At 38.4% G+C, this 16,347-nt stretch overlaps 1 protein-coding gene across 1 annotated transcript in view; it reads left to right on the top strand.

Annotated features, from left to right (window-relative positions):
- The first annotated feature begins 1,012 nt into the window (after window positions 1-1,012).
- TMEM260 (transmembrane protein 260) overlaps window positions 1,013-16,347 on the top strand; it is a 71,797-nt gene continuing 56,462 nt past the window's right edge. Inside the window, 4 exon segments of the mRNA XM_005898774.3 lie at window positions 1,013-1,060; window positions 1,062-1,188; window positions 11,096-11,127; window positions 11,859-12,010. Of these exon segments, the coding sequence (XP_005898836.2) occupies window positions 1,028-1,060; window positions 1,062-1,188; window positions 11,096-11,127; window positions 11,859-12,010 (344 nt within the window). The 5' untranslated portion in view covers window positions 1,013-1,027.

Raw genomic sequence — 16,347 nt, 5'->3', positions numbered from 1 at the left:
TGAGAAAGGCCAAGGTAATGCTGGCGCCATGGCTGCCAGTCTACACAGGTGTGTTAAGTCACTCTACGTTTGAGACTCTATGTTCCTGTCAGCTTGCTTATAACACGTTTTAGACCATCACTGATCAGTGTCTTTTGAGATGCGTTCCAGGGAGATATCCACCTCCCCTCCCACTCCAGAATAGTTGCTACAATACTATATAAAGTAAGCTTAAAGACTTTACCAAGAACCATTCTCTGTGCTGGTGTAAGAGTCCCCATTCTTTCTGGTATTGCAGCCAACTGGAAAATGCAGTGACTTCAATTCATTTTCCACCACATGGTCAAAGCTTCACAGAAACACTCCTCCTCATCAATGTAGGAGACAATTTTATCATGATATAAATTATTTGTACTACCTCAGAAACTCAAGTTTTTCAACTCATCTCCCAAGTTTTCCTCATGCTATAAGAAAAGAAAAGAAAAAAAAAAGACCAATTAGCTTTCTTTAATCTCTCTGAAAATAACTCGGCGATTTAACAATTAGCACACGGGCATATAATTACTCGCAGTAAACATGTGATTTAGGTGTATGTTGGCTAACTAGGCGCACATTGCGGGTTGGCGGGCTGGGGCCCCTCGTGCAGTTCCACCCCACACCTCAGGGGGAAGTCGCTACCCTTCCTTCGGCCCGCTTGGCGACCCGGCTCCCGTCTCTGTCAGACCCGACCAAGTGGCCAGGAAGTGGGGGAGGCCATAGCGACGGCGGCCCAGGCTTCCTCTGTTAAAACAAGGTTTGTCCCTTGTGATGCGCTAGTGGAAAGCACACTATAATTCTGTAAACCCTGGGCACTCTGACGGCTGCCCGGGCCTGGGTCCCGCGAGATCCCGCATTTTCTACCCCCGCGCCGGCGCAGAAAGGTGCGGTCCGGCCCGACCCGGAAGCTGCCGCGGCCGCCTAGTGCCGAGCTCGCCTCTCGCCTTGTGGGCTCCTGGCGCCCCGACTTCTGGGGCCCGCCGTGTCCTCCTTTCTTGGTCCCCTCTGGCCCATGGGTCTCCATGGCGACGGCGGGGGCCCGGCTTGGGGGGCAGGCAGCCCGAGTGGGGGCGCGGGGCGCTGGGGGCCTCTGCGGCGGCGTCGCCGTGTTCGCCGCTGTGGCCGCCGTGTTCACTCTCACGCTGCCCCCCTCGCTGCCAGGGGGCGACTCGGGTAATGTACTCTCAAGGTCGTCCCTCCTGCCCTCCCTGATTCTGACCGTTTCCACGAGATCTGGTCAGTTCGCCCACTCCATCCTCCCGCCGGGGCCCCCCGCAGGGTTTTGCGTTTCAAAACCAGTTTGTGTGTTTTCATTTCTGTAATTGTCCTGTAGTTCTGGTCTCTTGTAGTTTTTCAGCCTTTCGAGACAGGGCTGGTTGCTTTCTCCTCATGGGACTTAACTGACCGCTCCACTTCTCCAGATCATCTTCCTAGCTTTCCATTCCTTTTTCGTCCACAGATACCAGTGTTACTTGCAGAGTCTTTGTCGTGTACCAGACAAAAGGGCTGACAGGAGCCGCGAGCAAGTTTCATGGAGAGTGTTGTAATGCGGGCAGAGACAATACACAAACTGTTGAATAAACACAACGTATTGGGAGAAGTTATTGGAGACAGTAAGAGGAAAATGTGATTGATAGTTGGGTAGGCAGTGGCTCTCTCCGGATGGCTAGTCCGGAAAGGCCTCTAAGGAGGTGATATTTTAGTTGAAATCTGAACGTTGAAAAGCAACCAGCCTTGCAGACTATTTGCGGGAGAACACTTAAAAATAGTGGAAACCAGTTGCGGCTTAAAGCTGATTCTATCGAAAAGCGTGACTCGGGGCTATTTAAATCACATGAATAATCGTTGCGTATTTGGGATGAGATGCAGAGGCAGGTTTTGTTTTGTTGTCAAACTGATCATCTAATACTGCCTAATAATGATCAGTGATTTTGTCAGAATGGTGCTGAAACTTGGGGTAGTGAATCTATAGACTGAAAAAAACTGAACACCTTAGTTGCTGCATAACAGAATACCCCCAAATTGAGTGGCTTAAAACAACAAACGGTTATTCTCTCACATGTTCTGTTGATCAGGAATCTGGGTGCAGTTTAAGTGGGTGCTCTTATCCAGAACAAGTTTGTTGTCCTGGTGTGGGCTGGGGTGCAGTCAACTCAAAGGTTCAACCTAACAAGGATTAAATTCTAAACCTCATCCAGCTCTTTGATGTGGGGGTTTCACAGAGAGAGAGAGAGATGGCACCTCTGCCTACAGCTCCGTCATTTTGTAACCCAATCTTGGCAGTGGCAGACCACTGCCCTGTTTTATTCTTGGAAGTGAGTCAGTATGTCCAGCCCATACTCAGCGGCAGAGGGTTATCCAGTGAGAATACTGGAATTTGGGAGTTTTAGAGGCCGTCTTCAAGGCTGCCTACCACATTGAAGATCCCTGATGTTCCTTTTACACATCATTACCTTTATTTTTTCTTTCAGATCCTATTGAATAGGAGCAGTGTTTCATTAGTATAGTGGGGAATGGAGTTATTTTCAAGTTTTATACTAAATAATAGAAATAACTTTATAGTTGTGAGAGCTTTGATATTGGAGAGTATTACTTACAGGTTGAATAGTTCTGTACCTTTGAAAAAAAGCATTGATAGTTCTTGACTATGGTTGTTTGAGCCTGAAGGATGAGATTAGAATGAATAATAATAACACTTGTTGAGCACTTAATATGTGCTAGGCACTGTTCAAAGTGCTTTACATAGATTGCCATTTTAATTCTCCCAGCTGCTACCCTGTGAGGTAGGTACTCATTTATTTTATAGATGACAAAACTAAGGTTAAGCTCTGTCCAGAATCACACAAGTAGAAGATAGAGGTAGTCAAGAGGAAAAAAACCCAAGTAGATTGAATTTAGAGCGTGCTCTCTTAACTAGCCTATGCTCTAAATTCTTTTAAATCTATCATCATGTATTTAGTGATGAAGTCTATTTAAAATTTATGATTGTGTTACCAAGCTCATTTTGCTTTCTGTACAGCAGGCCAGTAAATCGGGAAAACAGTTGTTGGAGCAAGGAATAACCACTTTAATTGTAAAGCTAGCAGACTGAAAAGATGACAGACTAGCACCTCAAAAAAAAAAAAACAAAACAAAACCTTGGTACATATACAATGGAATACTACTCAGTCGTTAAAAATGAAGTAATGCCACTTGCAACAACATGGGTGGACCTAGAGATTGTCATACTGAGTGAAGTAAGTCAGAAGGAGAAATACTGCGTGGCATCCCTTGTATGTGGACTCTAAAAAGAAATGATACAAATGAACTTAGAAAACAGAAACAGACTCACAAGCTTAGAGAAGGAACTTAGCGGTTTGCCAGGAGGAATGGATAGATAAGGAGTCTGGGATGGACAAGTACACACTGCTGTATTTAAAATGGATAACCGACAAAAACCTACTGTATAGCACATGGAACTCTGCTCAATGTTATGGGGCAGCCTGAATGGGAGGGGAGTTTGGGGGAGAATGAATACATGTATACATATGGCTGAGTCCCTTTGCTGTTCACCTGAAAATATCACAACGTTGTTAATCCACTATACCAGGTTTCCCTGGCAGCTCAGCTGTAAAGAATCCACCTGCAAATGCAGGAGATAAGGGTTTGACCCCTGAATTGGGAAGATCCCCTGGAGAAGCAAATGACAACCCACTCCAGTACTACCTGGGAAATCCTATGGACAGAAGAGCCTGGCAGGCCTCACAGTCCATGGTGTCACAAAAGAGTAGGACATGTCTTAGCAACTAAACCACCACCACCCCAATACAAAATAAAAAGGTGTTGTTGTTCAGTTACCTAGTCATGTCTGACTTTACGCCCATGGACTGCAGCATGCCAGGCCTCCCTGTCTCTCACCATCTCCCTGAGTTTGCCCAGGTTCATGTTCATTGCATCGGTGATGCTGTCCAGCCATCTCATCCTCTCACTTCCTCTTCTGCCCTCAATCTTTCCCAGCATCAAGGACTTTTCCAGTGAGTCATCTGTTCATATCAGATGACCAAAATACTGGAGCTTCAGCATCAGTCCTTCCAGTGAATATTCAGGGTTGATCTTCCTTAAAATTGGTTTGATCTCCTTGCATCCAAGGGACTTTCAGGAGCCCTCTCTAGCGTCACAGTTTGAAGGCATCAGTTCTTTGGCGTTCTGCCCTCTTTACAGTCCAGCTCTCAACAACTGTACATGACCACTGGGAAGCCCATAGCCTTGACTATACGGACCTCTGTCAGCAGAGTAATGTCTCTGCTTTTCAATACACCGTCTAGGTTTATCATCGCTTAACTGTCAAGAAGCAATTGTCTTCTGATTTCATGGCTGCAGTCACCATCTGCAGTGATTTTGGAGCCCAAGAAGAGAAAATCTGTCACTATTTCCACCATTTCCCCTTCCATTTGCCATGCAGTAATGGGCAGGTGCCATGATCTTAGGTTTTTTAATATTTAGTCTTAAGCTGGCTCTTTCACTCTCCTCCTTCACCCTCATCAAGAGGCTCTTTAGTTCCTCTTCACTTTCTGCCATTAGAGTGGTATCATCTGCATATCTGAGGTTGTTGATGTTTCTCCCACCTATCTTGATTGCAGCTTATAACTCATCCAGCCTGGCATTTCTCATGATGTGCTCAGCGTGTAGGTTAAACAAACAGGGTGACAGCAGACAGCCCTGTCGTACTCCTTTCTTGATCTTGAACCAATCAGTTGTTCCATATAGGATTCTAACTGTTGCTTTTTGACCCGCATACAGGTTTCTCAGGAGACAGGTGAGATGGTCTGGTGTTCCCATCTAAGAGCTTTCCACAGTTTGTCATGATCCATACAGTCAAAGGCTTTGGTGTAGTTGATGAAACAGATGTTTTTCTGAAATTCCCCTACTTTCTCTATAATCCAGTTAAGGTTAGCAACTTCATCTTCAGTTCCTCTTCCTTTTCTAAACCCAGTTTGGACATCTGGAAGTTCTTGGTTCACATAATGCTGAAGCCTAGCATGCAGGATTTTAAGCATGGCCTTATTAGTATGGGATATCAGTACAATTGTCCAATGGTTAGCACATTTTTTGTATCACCCTTCTTGGGAATTGGGATGAGAATTGACCTTTGCTAGTCCTATGGCTACTGCTGGGTCTTCCAGATTTGCTGATGTTGTTTAGTTGCTCAGTCATGTCTGACTCTTTGGGACCCCATGGACTACTGCACACCAGGTTTTCCTATCCTTTCCCCTATCCTTCCAGGACTTGCTCAAACTCATGTCCATTGAGTCGGTGATGCCATCCAACCATCTCGTCCTCTGTCATCCCCTTCTCCTCCTGCCTTCAGTCTTTCCCAGCATCAGGGTCTTTTCTAATGAGTCAGCCCTTCGCATCAGGTGGCCAAAGTATTGGAGTTTCAGCTTCAGCATCAGTCCTTGCAATGAATATTCAGGACTGATTTCCTTTAGGATTGACTAGTTTGATCTTCTTCCAGTCTAAGGGACTGTCAAGAGTCTTCTCCAACACCACAGTTCAAAAGCATCAATTCTTCGGTGCTCAGCCTTCTTTATGGTCCAGCCCTCACATCCGTACGTGACTACTGGAAAAACCATAGCTTTGACTAGATGGATCTTTGTTGCCAAAGTAATGTCTCTGCTTTTTAATATGCTATCTAAGCTTGTCATAGCTTTTCTTCCAAGAAGCAAGTGTCCTTTAATTTCATGGCTGCAGTCAACATGTGCAGTGATTTTGGAGCCCAAGAAAATAAAGTCTCACTGTTTCCATTGCTTCCCCATCTATTTGCCATGAAATGATGGGACCGGATGCCATGATCTTCACTTTTTTGAATGTTGAGTTTTAAGCCAGCTTTTTCGCTCTCCTCTTTCACCTTCATCAAGAGGCTCTTAAGTTCTTCACTTTTTGCCATAAGGGTGGTGTCATCTGCATATCTGAGGTTATTGATATTTGTCCCGGCAACCTTGATTCCAGCTTGTGCTTCATCTAGCCCAGGATTTTGCATGATGTACTCTGCATATAAGTTAAATCAGCAGGGTGACAAATTGCTGACATAATGAATGCAAAACCTGATGGCATCATCCTTTAGGGATTTGAATAGTTCTGCTGGAATTTCATCACATCCACTAGCTTTATTAGCAGCAGTGCTTCTTAAGGCCCTCTTGAAAAGTCAAGAATGTACTCCAGAATGTCTGGCTCTGGGTAACTAACCACACCATTATAGTAATCCAGTTCATTAAGATCTTTTTATACAGTTCTTCCATGTATTCTTTCCATCTCTTCTTGGTCTCTTCAGGGTCTATTAGGTCTCTACCATTTTTATCCTTTATTGTGCCCTTCTTTGGGTGGAATGCTTCCTTGATGTTTCCAATTTTCCTAAAGAGATCTCGTCTTTCTCCCTTTTGTTATTGTCTTCTATTATTAAGCACTGTTCGTTGAAGAAGGTCTTCTTGTCTCTCCTAGCTATTCTTTGGAACTCTGCGTTTAATTGGACGTACTTTTCCCTCTCTCCCTTGCTTTCCGCTTCTCTTCCTTCTTCTACTATTTGTAAAGTCTCCTCAGATGCCACTTTGCCTTCTTGCTTTTCTTTTTCTTTGGGATGGTTTTGTTCGCCACCTTCTATATAATATGTGGACTTCTGTTCTTAGTTCTTCAGGCACTCTGTTAACTAGATCTAGTCCCTTGAATCTATTCGTTACCTTTACTGCGAATTCATACGGGATTTGATTTAAGTCGTACCTGACTGGCCTAGTGTTTTTCCCGGTTTTCTTTGTGCTGTGCTTAGTCGCTCAGTTGTGTCCACCTCTTGGCGACCCTATGGACTCTGTCCATGGGGATTCTCCAGGCAAGAATACTAGAGTGCCATGCCCTCCGCCAGGGGATCTTCCCACTCCAGGGATTGAACCCAGGTCTTCCACATTGCAGGCGGATTCTTTACCATCTGAGCCACTAGCGAATTTTCTATGAGAAATTGATGATCTGAGCCACAGTCAGCTCCAGGTCTTATTTTTGCTAACTGTATACAGCTTCTCCATCTTCGACTACAAAGAATGTAATCAATTTGATTTCAGTATTGACCGTTTGGTGATGTCCATGTGTAAAATAGTCTCTTATTTGTTGAAAAAGGGTATATGCTATGACCAGTACATTCTCTTGGCAGAATTCAGTTAGCCTTTGCCCTGCTTCATTTTGTTTTCCAAGGCCAAACTTGACTGTTACTCCAGATATATCTTGACTTTCTACTTTTGCATTCCAATCTCCAATGATGAATAGAACATCTTTTTTCGGTGTTAGTTTTAGGAGATCTACTAGGTCTTCATAGAACTGATAAGCTTCTTTGGCATCGGTGGTAGAGGCATAAACTTGGATTACTGTGATGTTGAATGGCTTGCCTTGGAAATGAACTGAAATCATTCTGTCATTTTTGAGGTTACACCTAAGTACTGTATAAGTATAATTTCATACTCTTTTGTTAATTATGAGGGCTACACCACCACCACCACCACCCCAATACAAAATAAAAAGTTTATATACACACACACACAAAACAACCTAAATTTGGATTCCTTTTATACAGAAGAGGGGGAGGGTCCGCTGTGGTGCTGACCAGTAGCTAAGTGGGGCTGCTATATCTGGCGCCTGCCCCACACCATTACAATTGTTACTTTGTTTTCGTTAATAATGTCTTTTATTTTTTTCCCAAAAGAATAAAGTTATCTATTCACTTAGAGTTATCAGATTTTTTAGGTATTCTGATTTGTTTCATTTGACGCTGGACAGTAGTTGCTTCTAATATTTTTATGTTCATTTTTTTGAGAATGCTAAATAAACTTTTCCAATGTTGCCAGTAAAATTTGTAAATCACATCTTTGATAATTTTGCTTATGTGTTTAATGTACTGTTCTCTTTAGATTTCATGTTTATGAATTTTTTTTAACCAATAAACAGAATGCATCTCAAGACCAACATAAAGCATATACTCTTCTTCCTAATAAGTCTTAAATTATACTTCATGAATCCATCACATTGTGTGGCCTAGCCAAAACTACTTTTTGTACCACTTGATACACATTGTTGATTTATGGGCAAAAGCATTCCTGGTCATTTAGAGGAAAGGTTGGGAATCTAGCCTTCACTTGTGTTTGTTATTCTTGGGAAAAATAAATTAGCTTATATGTATATTTATATATTTTTAACATACAGAGGGATCTGGGTTATGTAAAGGTGAAACATCTGCTAACTACTCTGAGTTTGCCACCCATTTTTGTCCCAGACAAAGCTGTGGTTCTCAAGCTTGAGTATATTGATACTTGAGAATTGCCTGGAAAACATTGGCCCTGATTCCAGAGGGTGTCGTGTAAGGAGATTTAGGTTATGGTCAAGGAATCTTCACTTTTAAGGCATCCAGGTAATTCTGATACAGGTTATAGTAGGACTTATATTGGACAAATTGTGTTTAGTTGCTAAGTACTGTCCAACTCTGTTGAACCCCATGGACTATAGCCTGCCAGGCTCCTCTGCCCATGGGACTTCCCAGGCAAGAATACTGGAGTGGGTTGCCATTTTCTTCTCCAGGGGATCTTTTTGGTCCAGGGATCAAACCCACATCTCCTGCATTGCAGGTGGACACTTTACCACTGACCCATCGAACCCTAGTGTAAAGGGTTGATTGAGGGAAAGCAAGGTGCCAGAAGGCTTTTTTTTTTTAATTATTTCTCTTTGTATCATGTTCAATTTTAAGAGTAGTGCTTCTCTTTAGCTTTTTATCAAGAGTACATAATAGACTTTGAACACTAGCATCTTTTCTATTTAGATTTTAATTCACATACGAAAAGAGTTGGTGTTGGAGGTTTGTAACATTCAAGATTCATCTTTCTACCAACAACTCCCACAAAGAATAACAGTATATTGACTTTTCAATGGTAAAAAGAGAAAATAGGGCATTTTTCTTAATGTTAGATGTAATTCTAAATACATTTTTATTTGAGGAGAATGAATAGTGGCCTTGAAAATCTGAACTGAACTGTGCTTCATTGCACTTACAGAAATGTAAGAATCAGAAATTAATTAAAACCTTTTGGGACTGAACACATAAGAGCAAACCCATTTTGGAATATAAAATGATAAATACAGTTTTGGTAACAGTATCTACAAAGGGAAGGTTATTTTAAGCATTTTAAAACCATGAATGATTTGTGTAAGATACAAAAAGGGCTTTTGTCTTCTAAGATGTTCTTGAATTTTTCTGGAAGACTTCAAAGATGTCCTTAAGCATGTGACTTAAGTGAGTAGTATCTGTCTTTCATGCCCTTGTAGGGCTTCTCTGAAGTGAGCAATTATCCCACCTGATGGGGATGTCTGAGTCTTTTTGTCATCTTCTATGTGCGGGACTCTTCTGGGTGGCACAGGAGGGAGAGGTGCCGATGTCTTCTTGACAGAACCCTAAAATGGATAACTTAGTGGAAAAGACAAATGAAAACAACTAACCAGAATAGAAAGCAATCTAAAGAAGTGCTAAATAGGTTCAGGCAGGTTCTATGAAGGAGGCAGAAGTGATTAATTCTAATGGGTGAAGCTGGGGAGGGGTATGTGTAAGGAAAGGTGTCACTGAGAAGGTAACAATTGAACCAGGCCTTGAAGGATTTAGGAGAGAATGCTGGGTGAGAAAGTGAGTGATAAGAGGTGCAAAAGAGGACCATTTCAGAGTAACAGTGGGGAGCCCGATCTGACAGAGGTGAGCCTAAGTTTCATGGACATAAGCCTTGGGAAAGGAACCAGAAGCCGTAGAGGGCTTAGGTGTCACAATGAGAAATCAACTTCATTCAGTGGGCAGAGAGCAGCCATTGAGAAATTTTAGACTAAGAAAACAATCTTGACCTCTGGTGGGGCCGGGGGTGGGGGTGGGGGTGGCAGTAATTAGTGATTTCAGTAGGGAGATGAATTGAAATAGAATATTGGTCAAAAGCTACTGCCATAGCCCAGGACAAGAGAAAAGGTCTAAAATATGATCAGGGTTCTAGAAATGAAGGACATTGATAGCCACTGAAGGATAGAAAATAGACATTAATATGATCAGGGTTCTAGAAATGAAGGACATTGATAGCCACTGAAGGATAGAAAATAGACATTAATACATTTTCTGATAATTTTTAACTTTCATAAATCAGTTAATATTGATTGATTTCTTAAACTCTACAGTATTATGTATATAGGAATGAGTCAGAAATAGTCCCTGGATACTAAAAGGACTATCAAATAGGCACTGAATTACTACATCATAATTTTAGAAGTAATTGCTAATGTTGAGGAATTACAAAGAACTATGTAAATGACATGGTGATTTAATGGTTTGAAAAAAAATGTGCTGTGGTAATCAAAGCTTGCCAAAATAACCTGCAGTTAATAAGCATTTGGCAATTGTTTAAAAATATCCAGGGTAATGAATGTAGAGAAGGTATCTAAATGCCAGCTTAGGGCGGAAAGGCACATTTTATAGACTGTTCAAATCCAGCTTCTGCTCATTTTACATATAAGGTTGCATTTTTACAGGCAGTTTTGCACTAAATTCTTGAGGGATAACAGCGTTTTACACTAATGCTCTGTAAGAGTTTTTATATATTTGCAAGTGTAAACAACCTTCAGGACGGAAAGTAAGCTTTTTTAAAAAGTTGAAGTATACTTGATTTACAATGTTGTGTTAGTTTCTGGTGTACAGAAAAGTAATTCAGTTATACATATTACATATTCTTCATTATAGGTTATTGCAAGATATTGGATATTATTCCCTCCTATAGTAGGAGCTTGTTTAAAATAAGCATTTTTAGAAACTAGAATTCACCTATATTTCCACTGACCAGTTATTAAAAACTGTCAAAGATAGTTTGTTCAATGAGACCTAAGGGAGAAAATACTCTGAGACTATTTCATGCTGTTAAATCTCTACAGATTTACAGTTTTATCCAGTCAAATTAATGCAAAACCCCAATGCAAGCATTTGGATTTTGAAAACTTTGGAGGAGTGTCATTTTCTAATAGTAATTATTGGTTTTACATTATTTTTTCACAGGGGAACTGATCACAGCCGCACATGAGCTTGGAGTAAGTATTAGTTTTATTGTTTAATCAATGCTCTCATTAACAGTTTTAGGAATTAAGAAAGTTTAATTAAGCATGGAGTAAAGTAGATTAATTTATTTTCAAACCCCAGTTTTTAGTAACTTATAAGTACAGTACGTGACAATTTACTTTAAGTTTTAAATCCAATTAAACTAAATTATAAAGCAAAGCCTTTACTATATATACAGTAGCTGGCTTATTATCACCCCAAATTTTGTATAAGCTATGGAGAATAAAATAAATCGGGTTAACAGTTTTAATAAGTTTATTATTTAATAAACTTTATTATGGTGTATGATCCCTTTAGGCAAGACCTTAGGACTGTCAGCATGGTGGTAATCCGATAGCAGTGTGGTCTTTCAACTTTCTAACCAATGCGATATTTCAGAACCGGCTTTTTTTCAATAGCCTTTTAAATGACCCTAATGTACTGTGAACCCAGAGAACAAACTGCTTAAGGACTGACAATGAAATATGTCACCCTTTCTCTAGGTGACACACCATGTGATAGACGCTGCCAAATCCACTAAAGAAAATATTTATTTGTATTGGCACAAGAGGATTACAATAGAAAACCACTATTCAAACATTTAGTCATTGTCTCTTAATCTTTATACTTGCCTGGGAAAAGGGCTACTTTTCAATGAAAGCCAGTGTGACTGTTCCTTTAAAACTAGATGGAAACCTCCTAACTGTTGCTAATTTTCCCTTAGGTTGCCCACCCTCCTGGCTACCCTTTGTTTACTCTGGTGGCTAAACTGGCAATTCTACTATTTCCTTTTGGTTCGGTTGCCTACCGAGTCAATCTGCTGTGTGGCTTATTTGGAGCAGCAGCTGCAGCTTTACTTTTTTTCACCGTTTTCAGGTAAAGTAGTTGATTAGTTAAAGTTAATTTTAACTAATTGGAGATGGAGTTTTCTTATGGCCCATGTACATACATGACAAAAAAAAAAACACCCCAAAGAACACCTTTTGTTGCTTAAATGGTTTTCCTAATCACTCATGTGATTTCACTTTCTCAATTTACAGTAATTTCATATGTGTTTGACCCTCAAATGATTACACAGTTGGTTCTGCTTCATACAGTGGAGAGAAAGTGTCACCAGTTCATTATCACAATTCTCTGTTTAGGCAGAATTAATAATGTTTGTCATTTTAGGAAGATGCAGATGGGCCAGTTTAACAGTATGAAGTTCTTCTTTTGGTAAATGGTAAATATTATTTAATTACTCACAGTATTGCTGATAGGCAGCTGCCTATCAGGTCCAGAGCTAATACCTAATTATATTGTATTTTAAATATGCACATGCATGCATTTTGAAATGAGGCTATTAACTAAGGAAATCAATTTGGGAATGTAGTTTTAGTAAGGTTTCACTTTGTTACAGTATAGCTGTAGGGAAAACAAGCAAATGAGACACCACTTACTTCATAATGAAAGGCTTTCCTAGTTTGGAAGGCTACCCTACTTTTAAAAAAACAGGTCATTAGTTTAGGATTTGGTAATCTGTATTTGTCTTTGCTGTTTCTCGCTTTCAGTACTAACTCAGTCTAACCTACGCCTGAAAGGATTATAGTCAAAACTACAAATTATACTTTCTAAAAAGGAAAAACCAAGTTAAAACATTTCTTTCAAAAAGTATTGCAGATTTTATTATAAAAACAAATAATTTTGTATGTAAATATAGTATAATTTGAATAGAAAATATCAAAAGTCCTTTTTGGAGACTGTTTTATTTACATTTGTCATATTACTGCCCTTTGACTAAATTCTTTCTAAATTCCCTTTGCTTGTTTGTAAGAAGGTAAAAGTTACTATGGCTAAAAATTACTATTAAATCTATTTGTGAAAGTTTCAGGTTCAAAATTGTAATTGTTGATCATTCCTAAACGTTTATCTGTATTATTTAATTTGTTTTTATTTCAGTCTTACAGGTTTTCAGTGATAGCCATATCTTTAAGTATTAAATGTTTAACATTTTTGCTTGGATTAATTAGTATTATGAATACTTTTTCTAAATGATTAGAGTAATTTTTATTAGAATTGTTCCTTCTGGTCTTATTTTATAATTAAGGCTGTATCATTATTTTCATTGAGAGAAAAACTATTTTAAATATCTAGAGTGAAATTTAGAACATACCAGTTCTGTATTAAATGTATGAATTACTAATTTTCATAAGATATTTAAGACAAAGCCATTTTTTTTAAAAACTAATATTTGTTTTGCTAGTTCATTTGTATTTTAGATTATTTCTACAACATATACACATATTAAATGCTGTAGCTGTCTCTTAAAGCAAGTAAAGCTATTTGTTTTCTAAAACTTTTCCATGGTTTTTTGTTATATTAATTGTTGATGCCCTTCCACATAAAAACCACTGCAAAAATCATATATAAATTCTTTGTCTTTCCAGAATCCGAATAGTTTGGGACAGTAATTTTCCTTTGAGTTGTCTGCATTTTAAAATAGCTATAATTATTATGCTTGATTATAATGGGTTTTAGATCAGCACACAGACCTGTGACCATTTTATTTTAATATATGGTCTTAATGATAAATTCATATACTTACTGACATGTTTTAAAACAAAAACTCTTAATAGACTGGATATTTGCTTAGTTTTAGTAATCTAGTACTTTGGAAAAGTTACTTTCTTCTGAGATGTGTCCTAACAATATTATCTCTCATGTAATTTTAATATGAAAATACTTCATTATTTTGAATACAGATAATTGACAAGGTACACGTCCTTTGGGAACAACATAGTTCAAGTGGCAAATCTGTTTTGTCAAACAATGGCCGCCCTTCGGGAAAGAGCAAGCCATCTCTATGGTAATAGGACTAACAGTAGCCTATTGATCGAGTGGAAGAAGACATTATACAATGTCAGCTGGCTTGTTACAATTTCATTTGTCAAATGACCTGAACTTAACCTTTAAAACCTTCCTTCTGTGAATATAAACCCAACAGCAGGACTCGGTTTTTGTGCAGCCATTACAGTGACGGCTTTTTTCCAGTCCTAGTGTACAGTAAATGTATTCCTTCACAGGTTGACTCCTTCATCAGAACTCATTCAGAAGACATTTCACTACTTTATTTATCTACCGACCAAGTCATCATTCCATTTTCTTGTTGAATATTGAGGGGTTTTGATCCTGGAGACAGTTGTATTCTTTCTTTCCCCCATCACTTAAGAGAACATTACTGTACATGTAGGATTAGTGCTGACTGGTGTGCAGGAAATTAATTCTTTTAACAGGTTTAGGTTTTTTTCAGGTAATTGTTCACAGAGCATTCACTATATTTAGCTCTTGGGGTGGACATAAAGACCTTCTGTACCTTTTAAACAAAGATTGTATTTCAAAAGCAAATTTCTGTTTAAATATGTTGATGTAAAAAGCTCCATTTTTTTCAGTAAACATGACTTGGATTGAAAGACCAGTTACTTCGTTGTTGCCAATTACTATGTAATTTTTGCTTTTCTTTCATCTTTCTTTTGCTTTTAAAAGCCTATAAGATGTCATTAACACTGCATTTTTTGTCAATCTTTCCTAATGGTTGGCAAGAATTCTTTTATATTTGCTGAGGTAGAAAGGATATGAGTAAAACAGTACATTGAAAGCTGTATGTGTCACTGTACTTTACTGAATTAAGAATAGTAAGATTGGGGCAGTTATTTCTGCATGTATTTATTTATGTATTGTCCCCTAAGGGGATATTTTAAAGCATGATTATGTTAAAGGAGTTTAATCTAATACATTTCATTTATAGGAAATAGTATTCATTTTATTAATGTGTACATCTGTGCATTTAAGACTCTGTACTACAGTTAAGTGATTTAGAGGAACTGGGATTTTTTTTTTTCCTTTGAAGGCCAATGAAGTAAATGATTTTTTAGTTTGACAGAAGGGTATTTAAAAGTGTCATATTTGAAATTTGCAAATCCTATTAATACAAAAACATAAAAGTTATAGGTCCTATAAATCACTAATATGAACATTGTTTAGCTTTGCTTAGTACATGAATTTCAAACTTATTTTCTAAAAACCTCAAACTAGATCCTATTGACATGTACTTAGTAAGGAAGGAGTACTGAACTCACTGTCATTAACATGCTTCCATTGTATATGTTCTGGTATCACTGGCAGAGAATGGACTCTGTTGATAGTATCATATAACAATCCTTTACTTGAGGGAAGATTTAAATTGCTTATGATCTCAGATGAAAGCATCTCTAGTGTCCTATTTTTTTGATAAGTTCCAGGGCAGGGAATATGTTCTCAACAGGCTTGAGAGTCAGCATATCCTTTTCAAACTAGTATGGGCCAAATGGAACTGTAGCAGAACTCATTCAGCAACATTTGTTGTGCACTCATTTGAATTGAAAGTAAAATTTTTTAGTTTTTATAATCAAATTCAGTGCTTATTTTAGAGAAAGGCAAAGTTACTCTTAAATAAAATTTTTTTTAATAAATTTTTTTTTTTCTAAAAGGCACTGTTTCAGGAAGCTTGCATTAAAAAACTTTATAACTCCATTAAGGTTTTACAGTAAGAAATCAGATCTCTTAGTATCAAGCAGGTTCCCTAGAATATGTGAATATTAATTATAATTAAAGGTATCTTGAAACTCTGCCTGCTTACTACAAAGAACTTACAGCCAATTTCAGTGATATTTAAATATCTCCTGGTAGATTGTTTTGTGCCAGTATTTTGTTTGTGCAATATTTTATTTTTTATAAGTTATGTAAACATTTCTAAACATTCTGCCACTACTAAAAATTAATTTGATTAAACTTTTGGAATAGGAACACTTGATTCTGAGCACTGTGTCTGCTATTCTTAGGGTTTCAGCTAAGATTCCATTCAATAAAGAATTGAAAATTAAAATGCCATACCTTAGAGTATGTAGAATCTCCTGCTTAAGAGACATTTGGATTTTCCAGCTCAAAGAGTATTTTAGATTATTGCCATAGAGAATAATGTGAAGCTCTTCCTAATTTCAGAGGTAACTATGCATAAGTAACAAATAGTCGCCAAGTTTTTGTAGTTGAAGAAGAATGGAAAGTACTGGAGCATTAATTTCCTTTCAGGAGAATATCTGTCTTGATCCCTGGTTAATTGATCATATATTTCTCTCATACTTGTATTAAAATTGCATTGACTCAGACTGGCTAAGCATATTAAGAGCTTGGTTCATTTG

Source organism: Bos mutus, chromosome 10 (assembly GCF_027580195.1).
Source record: "Bos mutus isolate GX-2022 chromosome 10, NWIPB_WYAK_1.1, whole genome shotgun sequence".
NCBI classification, from domain to species: domain Eukaryota; kingdom Metazoa; phylum Chordata; class Mammalia; order Artiodactyla; family Bovidae; genus Bos; species Bos mutus.
This window is presented reverse-complemented; position numbering and strand designations above follow the sequence as displayed.